At 37.2% G+C, this 14,674-nt stretch overlaps 1 protein-coding gene across 6 annotated transcripts in view; it reads left to right on the forward strand.

The window, feature by feature from the left end:
• LOC138803463 (forkhead box protein J3) overlaps positions 1-14,674 on the forward strand; it is a 108,097-nt gene that overhangs the window by 19,153 nt on the left and 74,270 nt on the right. For 5 of the 6 annotated variants that reach the window (XM_069987515.1, XM_069987512.1, XM_069987517.1 and 2 more), the window contains exon 3: positions 8,508-8,832. The exons of the other annotated variant lie outside the window; for it this stretch is intronic. In XM_069987515.1, coding sequence (XP_069843616.1) covers positions 8,508-8,832 — 325 coding nt within the window. The remainder of the gene's footprint in view (positions 1-8,507; positions 8,833-14,674) is intronic. 6 annotated transcript variants of the gene reach the window in all.

Here is a 14,674-nt window from a genome sequence, read left to right on the forward strand (position 1 = left end):
GATATTTTTGCTCTTAATTTCCATTTATTGAAAGTAAATTTAGTGGTGTGATAATATTATATATTAAATAACATAATTTTACACAGTGTCTTTTCCTAAAGAGGTAATCAGCTTTCTATCTATCAATGAGAAAAGAATAGATATTGGTTGATTTTGAAGCATAATATTAAGTAACACTAAAGTAATTAATTTTAACTTGTTCTGCAAGAATTATGTGTAAATGTAATATCTGAATTATTTACAATAAAAAAGGAACATGTAGAAGTAAGAATTAAGTTATTACATTCAGACTTCTGAAATTTGAGAAATCAAATCTTACATGAAATCAAATGGATGAAACAGATAAATATGGAATTTTTCTTATTTCTTGGATTTCCAATTTCTCTTTATAATGATTGGCCTTTAGGGACTGTTATGGTTCCAAGAGCACAATTTGAAAAACAACCTGAACTTAATCTATTAAGTGAAATCTTTCAGATTAGAGTAGGAAGTGTTGTTGGCAGTACCTACTAGCTGCTTATGGTATTGGTAATCAACTGTATCATTTATTTGTTTAGCACATTGATCACCTAATATGTTGTCAGGTACTGTTCTAATGTAACAGGTAAAAATTTTATAATAATGGGGTATACATTTTGGTGGGGGGAACACTTAACAAAATTAGTGAAACTACTTGTTTGTGATAGTGATAGGGCTAAGAAGAAATTAAAATTGGATAACAAATATAGGTGTAAATACTATTTTAAATAGGGTAGCCATGGAAAGCTTCACTGAAAAGGTGACATTTGAATGGAAAACTGAAGAAGTGATACAATGTGGAGATAAGAATTATAGGCAGAAGGAACCCAGAAAATGCCAAAGCAGGAGATTATTGTATGTTAGAGAAACACTGAGGTAAAATTGGATAACAAATATAGGTGTAAATACTATTTTAAATAGGGTAGCCATGGAAAGCTTCACTGAAAAGGTAACATTTGAATGGAAGACTGAAGAAGTGATACAATGTGGAGATAAGAATTATAGGCAGAAGGAACCCAGAAAATGCCAAAGCAGGAGATTATTGTATGTTAGAGAAACACTGAGGTGGTTCATGTGTGGGTCAGAACTTTATTGCTGTGGGAGTAAGGGGGATATATGTGTGTGTTTTTGTGTGTGTGTTGGGGGGGAGGGAGATGTTAGAAAATGGCTAGAGTCATGAATGTGAAGTCAAAGAGTCCTTAGGCTTCATTCTAGCTTTGTGGAATGCCACAAGAGAAAAATGAACAGTGAAGTTGCCTTTTTAGTTTTTATGTACTTAAGTTCTCAATAGGTGAAAAATTCTTCTGCAGTAGAAAAACTTCTGAAGTAGAAAAACTTTATGCCCTTACAGGATTTCTTTATATCAATGGATTTTTCATCCTATAATGGAGATAGAAAAATAATTTGATTTTCTACTTTCCTATAAACAAAAAACACTAGATAGCTCTGAAAGGAATTAAAAAAACAACAATACTGTTATAAATTTTTCGATCCCAAAACTATTCTAGAACTAATTTGACTTAAAGATGATTTCTGCTTAGTATGATGGGAGGTGTCATTTTACTTTATTTTCATTATATTTAAAATTTGATTTAAATATTGGTTATATCAGGATGTTTTGTAGACTTTGATCTTCTAGTAACTAGATTTTCTTAAAAGATACTTTAGGCTGGGCATCGGTGACTCATGTCTGTAATCTTAGCTACTCAGGAGGCTGAGATCTGAGGGTCATGGTTCAAAGCTAGCTTGGGCAAGAAAGTCCATGAGACTGTTATCTTCAGTTAACCATCAGAAAACTGGAAGGGGTGTTGTGGCTTACATGGTAGAGCACTCGACTTAGGCTGAAATGCTGAGGGACAGCGCCTGGCCCAGAGTTCAAGCCCCATAACCTACCAAAAAAAAAAAAAGATATTTTAGTTGTGGGATATGCTAATGAAATAATATCTTAAGGTCACTGACTAAAATTTTAAATCCTTTTCTACGAGCATGTTTAAATTATGCCTGCATATGACATTGGGTTAGGAATAATACATGTTTAACATTTTTGCTGAATAACATTTTTTTTGTTGTTGATAAAATATAGAACTAGAATGGGTGATAAAAGATATCATGAGTTACTTTATAATTTACTTTTTACTATAATTCCTGTGTGTAATTTTTTTTTTTTTTTTGGCAGCTCAAGGCTAGTGCTCTACCACTTGAGCCACAGAGCCACTTCTGGTATTGTGGTGGTTTATTGGAGATAAGAGTCTCATGGATTTTGCTGCCCGGGCTGGCTTTGAACCATGATCCTCATATCTCAGTCTCCTGAGTAGCTAGGATTACAGGCATGAGCCACCAGTACCTGGCTTCATGTGTGAAATACTAAAGATTCAATTTTTTTGGTGGCTTTATCTATAAATGTACTACTTAATTCATAAACTGAGTAGTGTAATAGCATCAGAGTCATGGTACTTAGTATTCATATATATGTTTTTCATTTCTGTAATATTTCGTGTGGCTTATCTCAAGCAGAGAATTCCCATTCTCACATACATTTACATGTAGAAAATATTGTCTGTCATTGGTTTTCTAAATGGAAACCAGTATTGATTTGCGATAAGGAAGGGAAGAAATTTACTTTCTTTTTGGGGGGAAGGGATTTAAAACCACATTAAATTTTAGTCTACTTTTCTATAGAGTCTTCCTCAAATTAGAAGATTGCCATAGCATCTACATAGGAATAGAGCCAGAGCTCTGACAGTAAGAAACTTAAATCTATTAATAAACATTCATGGGCTGGGAAGGTGGCTCAGTGGTAGAGCGCTAGCCTTGAGCTGAAGAGCTGAGGGACAGTGCCCAGGCCCAGAGTTCAGGCCCCATGACCGACCCCCTTCCCCCCAAAAAAAATATTCCTTTGCTTTTCTCTCATATATACTTCTGTATATATATTTATATATACTGTCCATGTATTTACAAATTGGCTAGCCCCTGACAGGAAGTCTTATGAGCTGATCGAAAAGAGGACATACTGCTGGGAATAAGAATGGGTAGGCAGGTGGGAATTTGTAAGCACATATTTGAGTGGGAGTGGACAATATAATGTGTAAGTGAAGAAGGTAAGGGAATGGAAACCGAAGTGAAATTAGGATTCATATATAAGTCTCTAATCTAGTGCTCATGCTCTTGGAGAATCTTTCCTTGTTTTCTTTTTGTGGTTCAGGGGTTTGAACTCAGAGCCTTCTGCTTGGTAGACAAGTACTCTACCACTTGAGCCCACATACTTTAAACAAAATGACCTATGAGCTGGGTGACTGTGGCTCATGCTCAGGAGGCTGAGATCAGAGGATTGTGGTTTGAAGTCAGCCTGAGCAGGAAAGTCTATGAGAACCTTACCTCCAGTAAACTACCCTCTCCAAAAAAATGCAGAAGTGGAGCTCTGGTTTACTATGAATATGTACACTTACATGTCAATCTGATGTAAAACTAAAAAGCCTTTGCTTAGAACATTTAAGAAAAGCTTTATTTTACTTTATACTCCATTTTATATCCCTAGCAGTGAAATATTTCAAAGGTCCAGCATACACAATATATCCTATTCTTGCTGAACCTGATGACATTGTTTAATAATACCAACTACCTCATTGTGTGTATAAAATAAGCGCTCCAGTGAACACATTTTAATTTGTTAATATGTCTGCTTGTCTTAGACTTTAGGATTCTAGATTAACCCATTCCTATTTTTAAGTTCAGAGTGGAGTGAACTTTTAACATAAACTTTAACATGAATTGTACCAAAAAAGTAAGAAAAACCCTCAGAAGAGTCTATTTCCTCCCTTGTTCAGAATGTTAGATTTCTACGATTACACTCACAGTACAGAAGTGGGAAACCTTTGGCCCTTGGGCTTAAGGCCCACAAACTCATTTGGTCTGGCTTTGTCCTGGCAACTGCAAGCTTTTTTCCCAAAACAAAATTAAATAAATCTAGACCTGTAAATCTAGAGAAGAGCAATAGATATGTTATAATTATCATGTGGTAACAAAACACAAAATCATTCTATGGTAGATTTTTTTTTTTTGTTTCTACCTCAGTCTGCTTCTTTAGCTATCTAAATACCCACATGTACGCTTCTTGAAATTTTCAGTCCCCCATTCTCAAGGGAGGCAACCTAGGGTTTCATCTGTTGTCTATAGCTAAGTGAAAACCCAAGCTCTCTGGGTATTGCTTCTCAGATTCCAGGATGGTGTCTTGTAGTTCAAAACCCTGTAAACCAAGTTAAGACTAGATACTAGATGACAGGTAGTGGTCACTGCTCTAGCTATTTCTAGTGGTCTGGGGTGCTGAGATGCTATAATAGTGGTAGTATATATTTGACTACTAGTGATGGATATGATCAGAAGTTTACAAAAATCACTACTGTGGTAATTACAAAGATTTCTTTTGAGTTCTCAGTTGCTCAATTTTTCATATGTTGCCAAGTCTGTAGATGAAGTGCCAAGTATCAAGAATGGAGTGGGAGGATTTAGTAATATTTGGGTCACAATGTCATTACCTTCACTAGTCTTACTCCTTTTATTTTCTTTGGTGTCTACTCAGTTAGAAATCTCTGCTATTCCCCTTCCTGGTTGGAACTTGAAAACTTTCCAAGTAAGCCTTTTCTACTTCTTGGGAATTAGGGAGGTTGCTGAGGGAGTGCAAAGCAATGAGATAAAGTTGCAAAAAAGCATATATGGGATTGTATTATGGAGAGTGTTTCATAAAGTGTTTCATAAAGAGCACCTCACTTTCATGACTTAGTTTTGAATTGTTATATACTGATGATCCTTTTAAGTAAAATAGATCCCATCATAGATTTAAGAACATCATACAGGTACCATTCTTTTTATCTTTGTTTTCATCTTCTTATTTTTCTTTGCTATTCTAGTAGAACTGTTTCTACTCTTGTGTAATGCTACCTGTCAGTCTGTTCTGAGTCATAGTTTGTTTTTTTTCCCCAACTTATAAAGGACTTTGATTCTCTGAGTATCCTTCCCTATGGTATTGATTCTTTTCTTTTACTTGCTCCTTTTAGTTTTTAAAAAGTTTTTTTTTTTTTTTCCCTACTAACAAGTGTTTTGGCTTAAAAGAGGTGCTACTCATTTGGGGAGGAATGTATCTATATCTTCATTGGATAGTTCTTACTTTAGTTAAGAAATTTCCTTCTTTTAAGGAGCTAAGAGTCTCATGATAAAGAGAATATATATATATACATAAATCCTGTGACTGGTATTTATACCTTCTAGAGGAGCAGGATCTCAGATGATAGAGGATGGAAAGAGGGAAGGGGTTGATCAGGGTTTGGGTGGCAGGGGAAGTTGTTTGGTTTGAATTTTGAAGGAAAAACAGAAGCTACTCAGAATAAGGAGGAAAGGGCATTCCAGCATACAAAGCCCTATTCCTTATAGAATTGCTGTTATTTTTCATATAATTTGTATCCTTGATGATATTAAGTAGCAGCAGGAATACTAGCATGGTCACTATGCTGTGTGTGTGTGTGTGTGTGTGTGTGTGTGTGTGTGTGTGTGTGTGTGTGTGTGTGTGTGTGTGTGTGTGTGTGTGTGTGTGTGTGTGTGTGTGTGTGTGTGTGTGTGTGTGTTGGGAGGAATTGGAAGGGGAAAAGGTGGAAAACTTAGACATATGATGTCATTTTGCATAGGAAGCAATATATTAAATACCATATTATAGTTGTCCTAGGAATTTAGAGAAGAATAAAAGATTAGTCATTTTGCATAGGAAGCAATATATTAAATACCATATTATAGTTGTCCTAGGAATTTAGAGAAGAATAAAAGATTAGTAAAAGCCAAAGCATTGGAAAATGAGTTTAGATTTAGTATGCTAGAAGAAAGGAGACACTGAAAGTTTTGGAATGACATGAGAGATTTCTCTTGTACTATACATGGACTTGAGGTGATTAGCAGGGAGGGAGGCATAGTAAGAAATCAAGTGTCCAGGAGGCCAGCTAGGAAGCTTTTGGAATGAGGTGAGGTAATGAGGGCTTGACATTTCTTAACCAGATTTCCATAATCAGATTCATCAGAGCCTCCGATGCTGTTTTTAAATTTGCCACCATCTGTTCCCTTATACAAGTGGACTTCTGTCATCACCATTCCACGAATAAACTTCTTTCTAAAGTTACTGGTGATCTGACCAAATCTAATGGTGATCTTTTGTTTTCCTGCTTAATGGGAAACCACTGCAGGCAGCCACAACCCAAGTAGCAACTTTGGAGGCACTTTCTGCTTCACTACCAAGAATATGTAAAGTTTAATAAATTGTGAACAAAGTGAAACTCCATTGTTTCAGAGTTTAAAATTGAGCCATATTTTTATACTTAAAATTTTGCTCTAGAGAATTGATGATTAGAAGCACAACAATGACCTAATTATCACACAGATTGTCTTTGAAAACTTTGGAGGAACCTCTTTCTTTTCTTTTTTGTTTTTATTGTTGGTAATGGGGTTTGAAGTCTGGGCCTGGGTGCTAACACTGAGCTCTTCAGCTCAAGTTGAATCTTCTACCACTTGAGCCACAGCGCCACTTCGTTTTTCTGGTAGTTAATTGGAGATAAGAGTCTCATGGACTTCCCTGCCCGGGCTGGTTTTGAACTGTGATCCTCAGATCTCAGTCTCCTGAGTAGCTAGGATTACAGGTGTGAACTACCGGCGCCTGGCTAGAGGAACCTTTTTCTAGTGCTGTACCACCAATTCCCTACACCAGTCTTATGACTGAGGTACTCTAAATTCTTTTCCTTTTCCTTTTCTGCCTCCTCTTCCTCCTCCTCCTCCTCCTCCTCCTCCTCCTCCTCCTCCTCCTCCTCCTCCTCCTCCTCCTCCTCCTCCTCCTCCTCTTCCTTCTCCTCCTCTTCCTCCTCCTTTTCCTTTTCCTTTCTTCTTTCTTCTTCCTTTTCTTGGCTCTCATTTTGTTGGTACCAGGGCCTTATGCCTACTAGGCTTGAACCATTCATTTACCCTATTGCTTTAATTATTTTTTAGATAATGTCTCTGTTTTTGCCTGGGCTGGCCTGGACTGATCTTTCTGCCTCCCCAGTAGCCTTTTTTTCCCTTTATTTTGATGTCTCTAAAGTCCCCCCCCCTTTTTTTTTTCTACTTGATCATTAGGGTCACTATTTCCTTCCTTCCTCCTGCCCTCCCCCCTCCCTCCCCCCTTTCTCTCTTTGTCTCTCTCTCTCTCTTTTCTTTCTGTTGGTCTTGGGCTTGAATTCAGGGCCTAGGCACTGCCTCTGAGCTTTTCTGCTCTATCACTTTGAGCCACAGTCTCACTTCTGGTTTTCTGGTAGTTAATTGGAGATAAGAGTCTCACAGACTTTCCTGCTCGGGCTGGCTTTAAACTGCGATCCTTAGATCTCAGCTTCCTGAGTAGCTAGGATAATAGCCATGAGCTGCCAGCATGAGGCCACCATTTCTTTTTTGATCCCTGAGTAGCAGGGTTTGTATTCTCTGCCTTAACGTTAATAATTTCACTGTTATGTGTCAGGCTTCCTTTCTACATTCTACATTCTCACTTTAATTCTTAGACCAGGATCTTTGCTTTTCTAGAATGTGTGTTAGCTTGGAAAGTTTTGTCTTTCTTTTTTTTTTTTTTTTTTTTTTTTTTGAGTGGTAATGGCCTGGATCTTTTTTACCTTAGAGATAAATACATTAGGTAACTCATTGGACATTTGCCTAGGCCTGAGCTTTTAAAGTTACTTTTCTTTTAGTCTTATAGATTGTACTCTTTAAGTTTTTATAAGCTGCTTCCTTGGCTTGTTTATGAAAAATAACTGCCTGGTACTGCTTAGGCTCCTTTGGTTTTGCTTGTCACTGTCCTTGTCTTTGCATTCCTCTTTCTGGTCAGCTTTCCCAGCTAGTTTATTTCCTGCTGTTCTTGTTAATCCTGCTTTACTCTACCTATCTCTTACCTGCTCAGTTTTTCCTTTGCATGCAAATTCTTGTATGTATTTTTCAATACATACAAGCTCTTGCCTTCATCTTACTATTTTCGTTTTTGCCTTCACCTTATTTTTGATAGTACTTTGTTTGTAAAACTTCCCTAAAATGTGTGTAAATTAAATTAAGTACAGTTTCAAATTTTAAGGGTTTAGGTTTTGATGAGTAAGCTGAACTGCAGGTTGAGTTTTCATACCAAGATACTATACCTTGTTAAAGTGGCAGGTATTGCTTTTTAAAAAGACTGATATCAACAGCAGTTTCTGTGTACATATTGTTCTATATTTTGAACACTTTAAAAGAAGTTTGTTATATTTTAGAGAGGAAAAAAATAAGAAAAAAGATCGGAAATGTTGATCCCTTAAATATTTGGTTTGGTCATTAACATACTCAATCTTTTTCCTCCAGATTTAACTCAGGCTTTCCCTCACTTTGGAACTCCTAGATTTGTGAATATTGGATTATTTTGAGAAGCAGGGGTTCTTTCCTTGATATTGACTAAGGAGTCTATTTACCTTCAGGATGACATCTGAACTGGAGAGCAGCCTAACATCCATGGACTGGTTACCACAGCTTACCATGAGAGCAGCCATCCAAAAATCTGATGCTACACAAAATGCACATGGAACAGGAATTTCTAAGAAGAATGCACTTCTTGACCCAAATACGACCCTGGACCAGGAAGAAGTACAGCAACACAAAGATGGGAAACCTCCATACAGTTATGCCAGCCTCATTACATTTGCAATTAATAGCTCACCCAAAAAGAAAATGACTTTAAGTGAAATTTACCAGTGGATTTGTGATAACTTCCCATACTATAGAGAGGCTGGCAGTGGTTGGAAGGTAGGTATTTTATTTAAATTATTTTTCTAGCATAGTAAGCAATGAGAATAGTGTTTACTGTTGAAACTGAAGTTTTAATATAACTTAAAGCTTTAATATAATTTAAGGTATAATTATACCTTAAAAACCAATATACAAAGTTTAGGTAAATGACACTGTAAAAAAGCAGTATGGTATTACCATATTCTTCATCTTTAATGATTTAAACTTTGTTTTCAAAGACTTTTAGATTTATACAAGACATACAAAAATAGCATAGAATATTTCATTTTATACGTTTATCAACTTCCTCTAATGTTAACATTTTATATAACTATACCACAGTTAACCAAAAGAATTGGAGATGTAGCTCAGTTGTCGACTACTTGTCTGGGATTTACAGTCTTGCATTTCATTCCCAGGACCATCAAAAAGTGGAGAGGGGAAAGTTAAGATCAAAACCTAGGAGTTAATGTTAGTACAATACTGGTGACCAGGTAATCCTGGTAATTCCTGAGTAAATTCTATTCTTTATTCAGATTTGATCATTTTCCCCACTGTGTCCTTTTGTGTTCTAGGATCCAACCCAGAATTCCATATTGTATGTAGTAATCTCAAATTTGTAAAGCTTCCTTAGTCATTTCTTGTCTTTTTTGTCTTGTTTTTGACACTTTTGAAGAGCAGTTGTCAGATATTTTATATAATTTCCCTCAGTGGTATTTTCTGACAGTTGGAGGTGCTACATTTTTGGCAAAAATAGTGAGGAAGAAGTGATATGTCCTTCTGCATATTAGAGGATACCTGATGTCAGAATAATCGTGATTCTTTGGTTAATGTGATATCTGCCAGTCTTCTTCACTCTAAAGTTACATTTTCTACTTTGTAAATAACAAAATGTTTTGGATAGATACTTTGAAAATATCCAAATATCTTGCTGCTTCTTAAACATTGTCCCATCAGTTTTAGCATTCATTGGTAATAACTTCTTTAATGACGATTTTTTCCTCTCTTCCTTCTACAATTATTAATCTGCATTCTTCAGTAAGAGAATTATTTTTTCTCTTCCATTATTTGTTCAGTTATTTATTTGTTAATAGTATGTACTTGGGATATTTATTTTTTGTGTTTTCTTTGGCATCCAAATTGTTCTAACTTTGGCTGTTAAGCTCTTACAGCTTGGTCCTATTCTTTTATTTCTTTTATTTCTTTATTTATTTTTTGGTCAGTCATGGGGCTTGAACTCTGGACCTGAGCACTGTCTCTCAGCTCTTCAGCTCAAGGCGAGTGCTCTACCTCTTGAGCTATAGCGCCACTTCCAGTTTTCTGGTGGTTTATTGGAGGTAAGAGTTTCACAGACTTTCTTGCCCCTGCTGGCTTTGAACTGTGAGCTTCAGATCTCAGCCTCCTGAGTAGCTAGGATTACAGGTGTGAGACACTGGCACCCGGCTCTTTTATTTCTTTAGCATTTTTTCCCCCTTTTTGGCACTTTACAGTGTTCAAGGGCATCTTGTTAGCTTACTTGCTATAGTCCTAAAGTCAACTACTTTTTTGTTTTTTTTTTTTTTTTTTTTTTTAGGTAAGGGGTAGGTTTATTCCCATCCCCTCCCTTCCTCCCTTCCCCAAGGTTCTTTTTTTTTTTTTTTTTTTTTTGATCGTGATTAAGTGATTACTTAATTTCCGGAAATTCACAGTATTGTGGAATAATGATGCTCATTTAAAGTCACAAGTTCATTCTAACTTTCCTGGAGCAAATTGTCTATCACAGTCTGTAATATATAACGGTGCTCATATGTTATATACCATATATGTGATCAGCAGCATGGGGATATTTAGTAGTGGTTCAACCAGATGAGTGGGAGTTCTTTGTTTCTTAAGTCCTGTTAGTTTTGTCATATCACCTAACATTTTGGATTCATCATCCACTTATCAGGGAGACCATGTACTGTTTGTCTCTTCGTTCTTGGCTTACCTCGCTCAACATGATTCCTTCTAGCTCCATCCATTTCCCTGCAAATGCCATTATTTTGTCATTTCTAATGGCTGCATAATATTCCATTGTGTATAGATACCACAATTTTTGGATCCATTCATCTGTGGTGGGGCATCTAGGTTGTTTCCATATCCTAGCTATTGCGAACAGTGCTGCAATAAACATGGAGGTGCACGTGTCCTTGTATATTGGTTCCTGTTGTTCAGGGTAGATGCCTAGAAGTGGTATGACTGGGTCGTAAGGGAGGTCAATCTTTAGCTTTCTAAGGACCCTCCAGACTGCTTTCCAAAGTGGTTGTATGAGTGTACATTCCCACCAGCAGTGTAATAGCGTTCCTCGTTCTCCACATCCCCTCCAGCATTTGTCGTTGGCTGATTTGTGGATGTGGGACATTCTGACTGGGGTAAGGTGGTATCTCAGGGTTGTCTTTATTTGCATTTCCTTCACCACCAGGGATGATGAACATTTCCTCATGTGTTTCTTTGCCATTTTTATTTCTTCATTTGAGAAGTCCCTCTTTAGTTCCCTTGCCCATTTAGTAATTGGTGTGTTGGGTTTGGGAGGGATTAGTTTCTTGAGTTCCCTGTATATACAGGATGTTAACCCCTTGTCTGATATATTGCTGGTAAATATTTTTTCCCAATTAGTTGGTTGTCTTTCTAGCTTGGTTGCGATAGCTTTATCTGTGCAGAAGCTTTTTATTTTAAGGTAGTCCCATTTGTCGAGTCTCTCTCCAATTTGTTGTGACCCTGGGACTCTGTTCAGGAAGTTCCTTCCTGTGCCTATTAGTTCAAGTGTCTCTCCTACTCTGTCCTGCAGTAGTTTCAGAGATTCAGGTTTAATGTTAAGGTCTTTAATCCATTTTGAGTTGATGTTGGTGCATGGTGATAGGCTGGGGTCCACTTTTAGTTTTCTGCATGTGGCTGCCCAGTTTTCCCAGCACCAGCGGTTGAAGAGGCTGTGTTTCTTCCATTGTATGTCTTTGGCTCCTTTGTCGAATATCAGCTGGCTGTAGGCCTGTGGATTTATTTCTGGATCTTCTATTCTGTTCCATTGGTCTTCGGGTCTGTTTTTGTGCCAGTACCATGCTGTCTTTGTTATTATAGCTCTGTAGTAGAGTTTGAAGTTCGGCATGGATAGCCCTCCCATATTGTCTTTATCCCCTAGAATTGTTTTGGCTATTCTAGGTCTTTTGTTGTTCCATATGAATTTTTGGACTGTTTTCTGTATTTCAGTGATGTACGTCATTGGGATTTTAATAGGAATTGCGTTGAATTTGTATATTAGTTTTGGAAGTATTACCATCTTTACTATATTAAGTCGGCCTATCCAGGAGCATGGGAGGTCTTTCCATTTCCTAGTGTCTTCTGCAATTTCTTTCTTTAACTTTTTATAGTTCTCATTAAATAGTTCTTTTACATCTTTGGTTAGGTTAATTCCTAAATATTTTATTTTTCGGGAGGTTATTGTGAATGGGGTTGCTCCCTTTATTTCCCTCTCTTCCTGTACATTATCAGTGTATAGGAAGGCAACTGATTTTTGTGGGTTTATTTTGTATCCTGCTATTTTGCCAAAGTGATTTATGATTTCTAAGAGTTTGGGGATGGAGTTTTTGGGATCGTGGAGGTATAGTATCATGTCGTCTGCAAAAAGGGATAGTTTAACTTCTTCTTTTCCTATGAGGATCCCTTTAATATCTTTTTCTTGCCTTATTGCCCTGGCTAAGGGTTCTAGGACTATATTGAAGAGGAGTGGAGACAGTGGGCATCCTTGCCTTGTTCCTGATTTTAGGAGAATTGGTTGTAGCTTTTCCCCATTAAGTATAATATTGGCTATTGGTCTGTCATAAATGGCTTTTATTGTTTTTAGAAATGTTCCTTCTATTCCTATTTTCTCCAGAGCTTTTAGCATGAATGAATGTTGAATTTTGTCAAAGGCCTTTTCTGCATCTGTAGCGATAATCATGTGATTCTTGACCTTGGCTCTGTTGATATGTTGGATTACATTTATTGACTTACGTATGTTAAACCATCCCTGTGTCTCTGGGATGAAGCCTACCTGGTCATAGTGAATTATTTTTTTTATGTGTTTCTGGATTCTGTTAGCTAGAATCTTGTTAAGGATCTTTGCATCTGTGTTCATCAAGGAGATTGGCCTGTAATTCTCCTTTTTGGTTGGGTCTTTGCCTGGTTTGGGGATGAGTGTGAGTTTGGGATAGCTCCTTCCTTCTCTGTTTCTCTGAAGAGCTTGAGGAGTATGGGTATTAGTTCTTGTTTAAAGGTCTTATAGAATTCTGCTGTGAATCCATCTGGTCCTGGGCTTTTTTTTGTTGGAAGACTTTTGATAGCTTCCTGTATCTCATTATAGGATATTGGCTTATTTAATTGGTTAACTTCTTCTTTGCTCAGTTTGGGCAACTTGTATTTCTCTAAAAATGCATCCATTTCTGCCCGATTTTCTTCCTTTAGAGAGTATAGCTTTTGAAAGTAGTCTGTTAGAATTGTTTGGATATCTTGGGTACGTGTGGTGATGTTTCCCGTGGCATCCCTAATCCTATTAATATGGGTTTCCTCTCTTCTTTTTTTAATTAATCTAGCCAATGGGCCATCAATTTTGTTTATTTTTTCAAAGAACCAGCTTTTTGTTTGGTTTATTTTGGTTATGGTTTTCTGATTTTCTAATTGGTTAATCTCTGCTTTTAATTTGGTTATCTGGCTTCTTCTAGTAGCTTTAGGTTCCATTTTTTCCTGTTTTTCTAGCTGTTTTAATTGCAACATGAGGTTATTTACTTGGTCTGTCTCCATTCTCTTGATGTGGGCACTGAGGGCAATAAATTTGCCCCTCAGGACTGCTTTTGCTGTGTCCCACAAGTTTCTTTGTGAGGTGTTTTCATTTTCATTGAGTTGTAGGAAGTGCTTTATTTCTTCTCTGATCTCTTCTGTTATCCAGGCATTGTTAAGGAGTGTGCTGTTCAATTTCCATGTATTGGAGAAATTTCTGCGGTATGCTTTGTTATTGAGAGCTAGCTTGATTCCACTGTGGTCAGATAGGATACAGGGGATTATGTCGATCCCTTTGTATTTGCTTAAGTTCCTTGCATGAACTATGATATGGTCTATTTTGGAGAAAGTTCCGTGAGCTGCTGAGAAGAATGTGTACTGTGTTGTTTTAGGGTGAAATACTCGGTAGATGTCAGTTAATTCCGCTTGAAGTATGGCCTCTCTTAATTCGGTAGCTTCTTTGCCAATCCTCTGGTTGGTAGACCTGTCCTTTGGTGAGAGTGGTGTGTTAAAGTCTCCTAGTATTATCGTATTGGGATCTATTTTATTCTGTAAGTTTGAGAGCATTTGTTTGACATATCTGGGTGCACCAATATTTGGGGCATATAAGTTGATGATGGTTATATCCTCCTCTTGGATTGTTCCCTTTATTAATATGTAGTGTCCGTCCTTGTCTTTCTGTACTGATTTTAATGAAAAGTTTATTTTGTCAGATATCAGGATAGCTACACCTGCTTTCTTACTGGGGGCGTTTGATTGGTAGATCCTTTTCCACCCCTTCACTCTGAGTTTGTTTGTATGTTTGGCTGAGAGGTGGGTCTCCTGAAGGCAACAGATGGATGGGTCTTGTTTTCTTATCCAGTCCTCAGTTCGTTTTCTTTTAATTGGCGAATTCAGCCCATTTATATTAAGAGAAAGTATAGAGAGATGCATTGTTGTCCCTGCCATTCCGTTTTCCTAAGTTTTTCTTTTTTCCTTTCCTCCTGTGCTTGCTCAGTTAGACTTTGAGTAACGCCTGTTTGGGGCAGGCCCCAGTTCCTGGCTGCTTTCTTCAGGTTGTGTCCCCCCTCTTAGAATTCTTTGTAATGCTGGC

The sequence above is a fragment of the Dipodomys merriami genome, unplaced genomic scaffold, assembly GCF_024711535.1.
Source record: "Dipodomys merriami isolate MVZ:Mamm:240054 unplaced genomic scaffold, mDipMer1.0.p SCAF_34, whole genome shotgun sequence".
NCBI lineage: Eukaryota > Metazoa > Chordata > Mammalia > Rodentia > Heteromyidae > Dipodomys > Dipodomys merriami.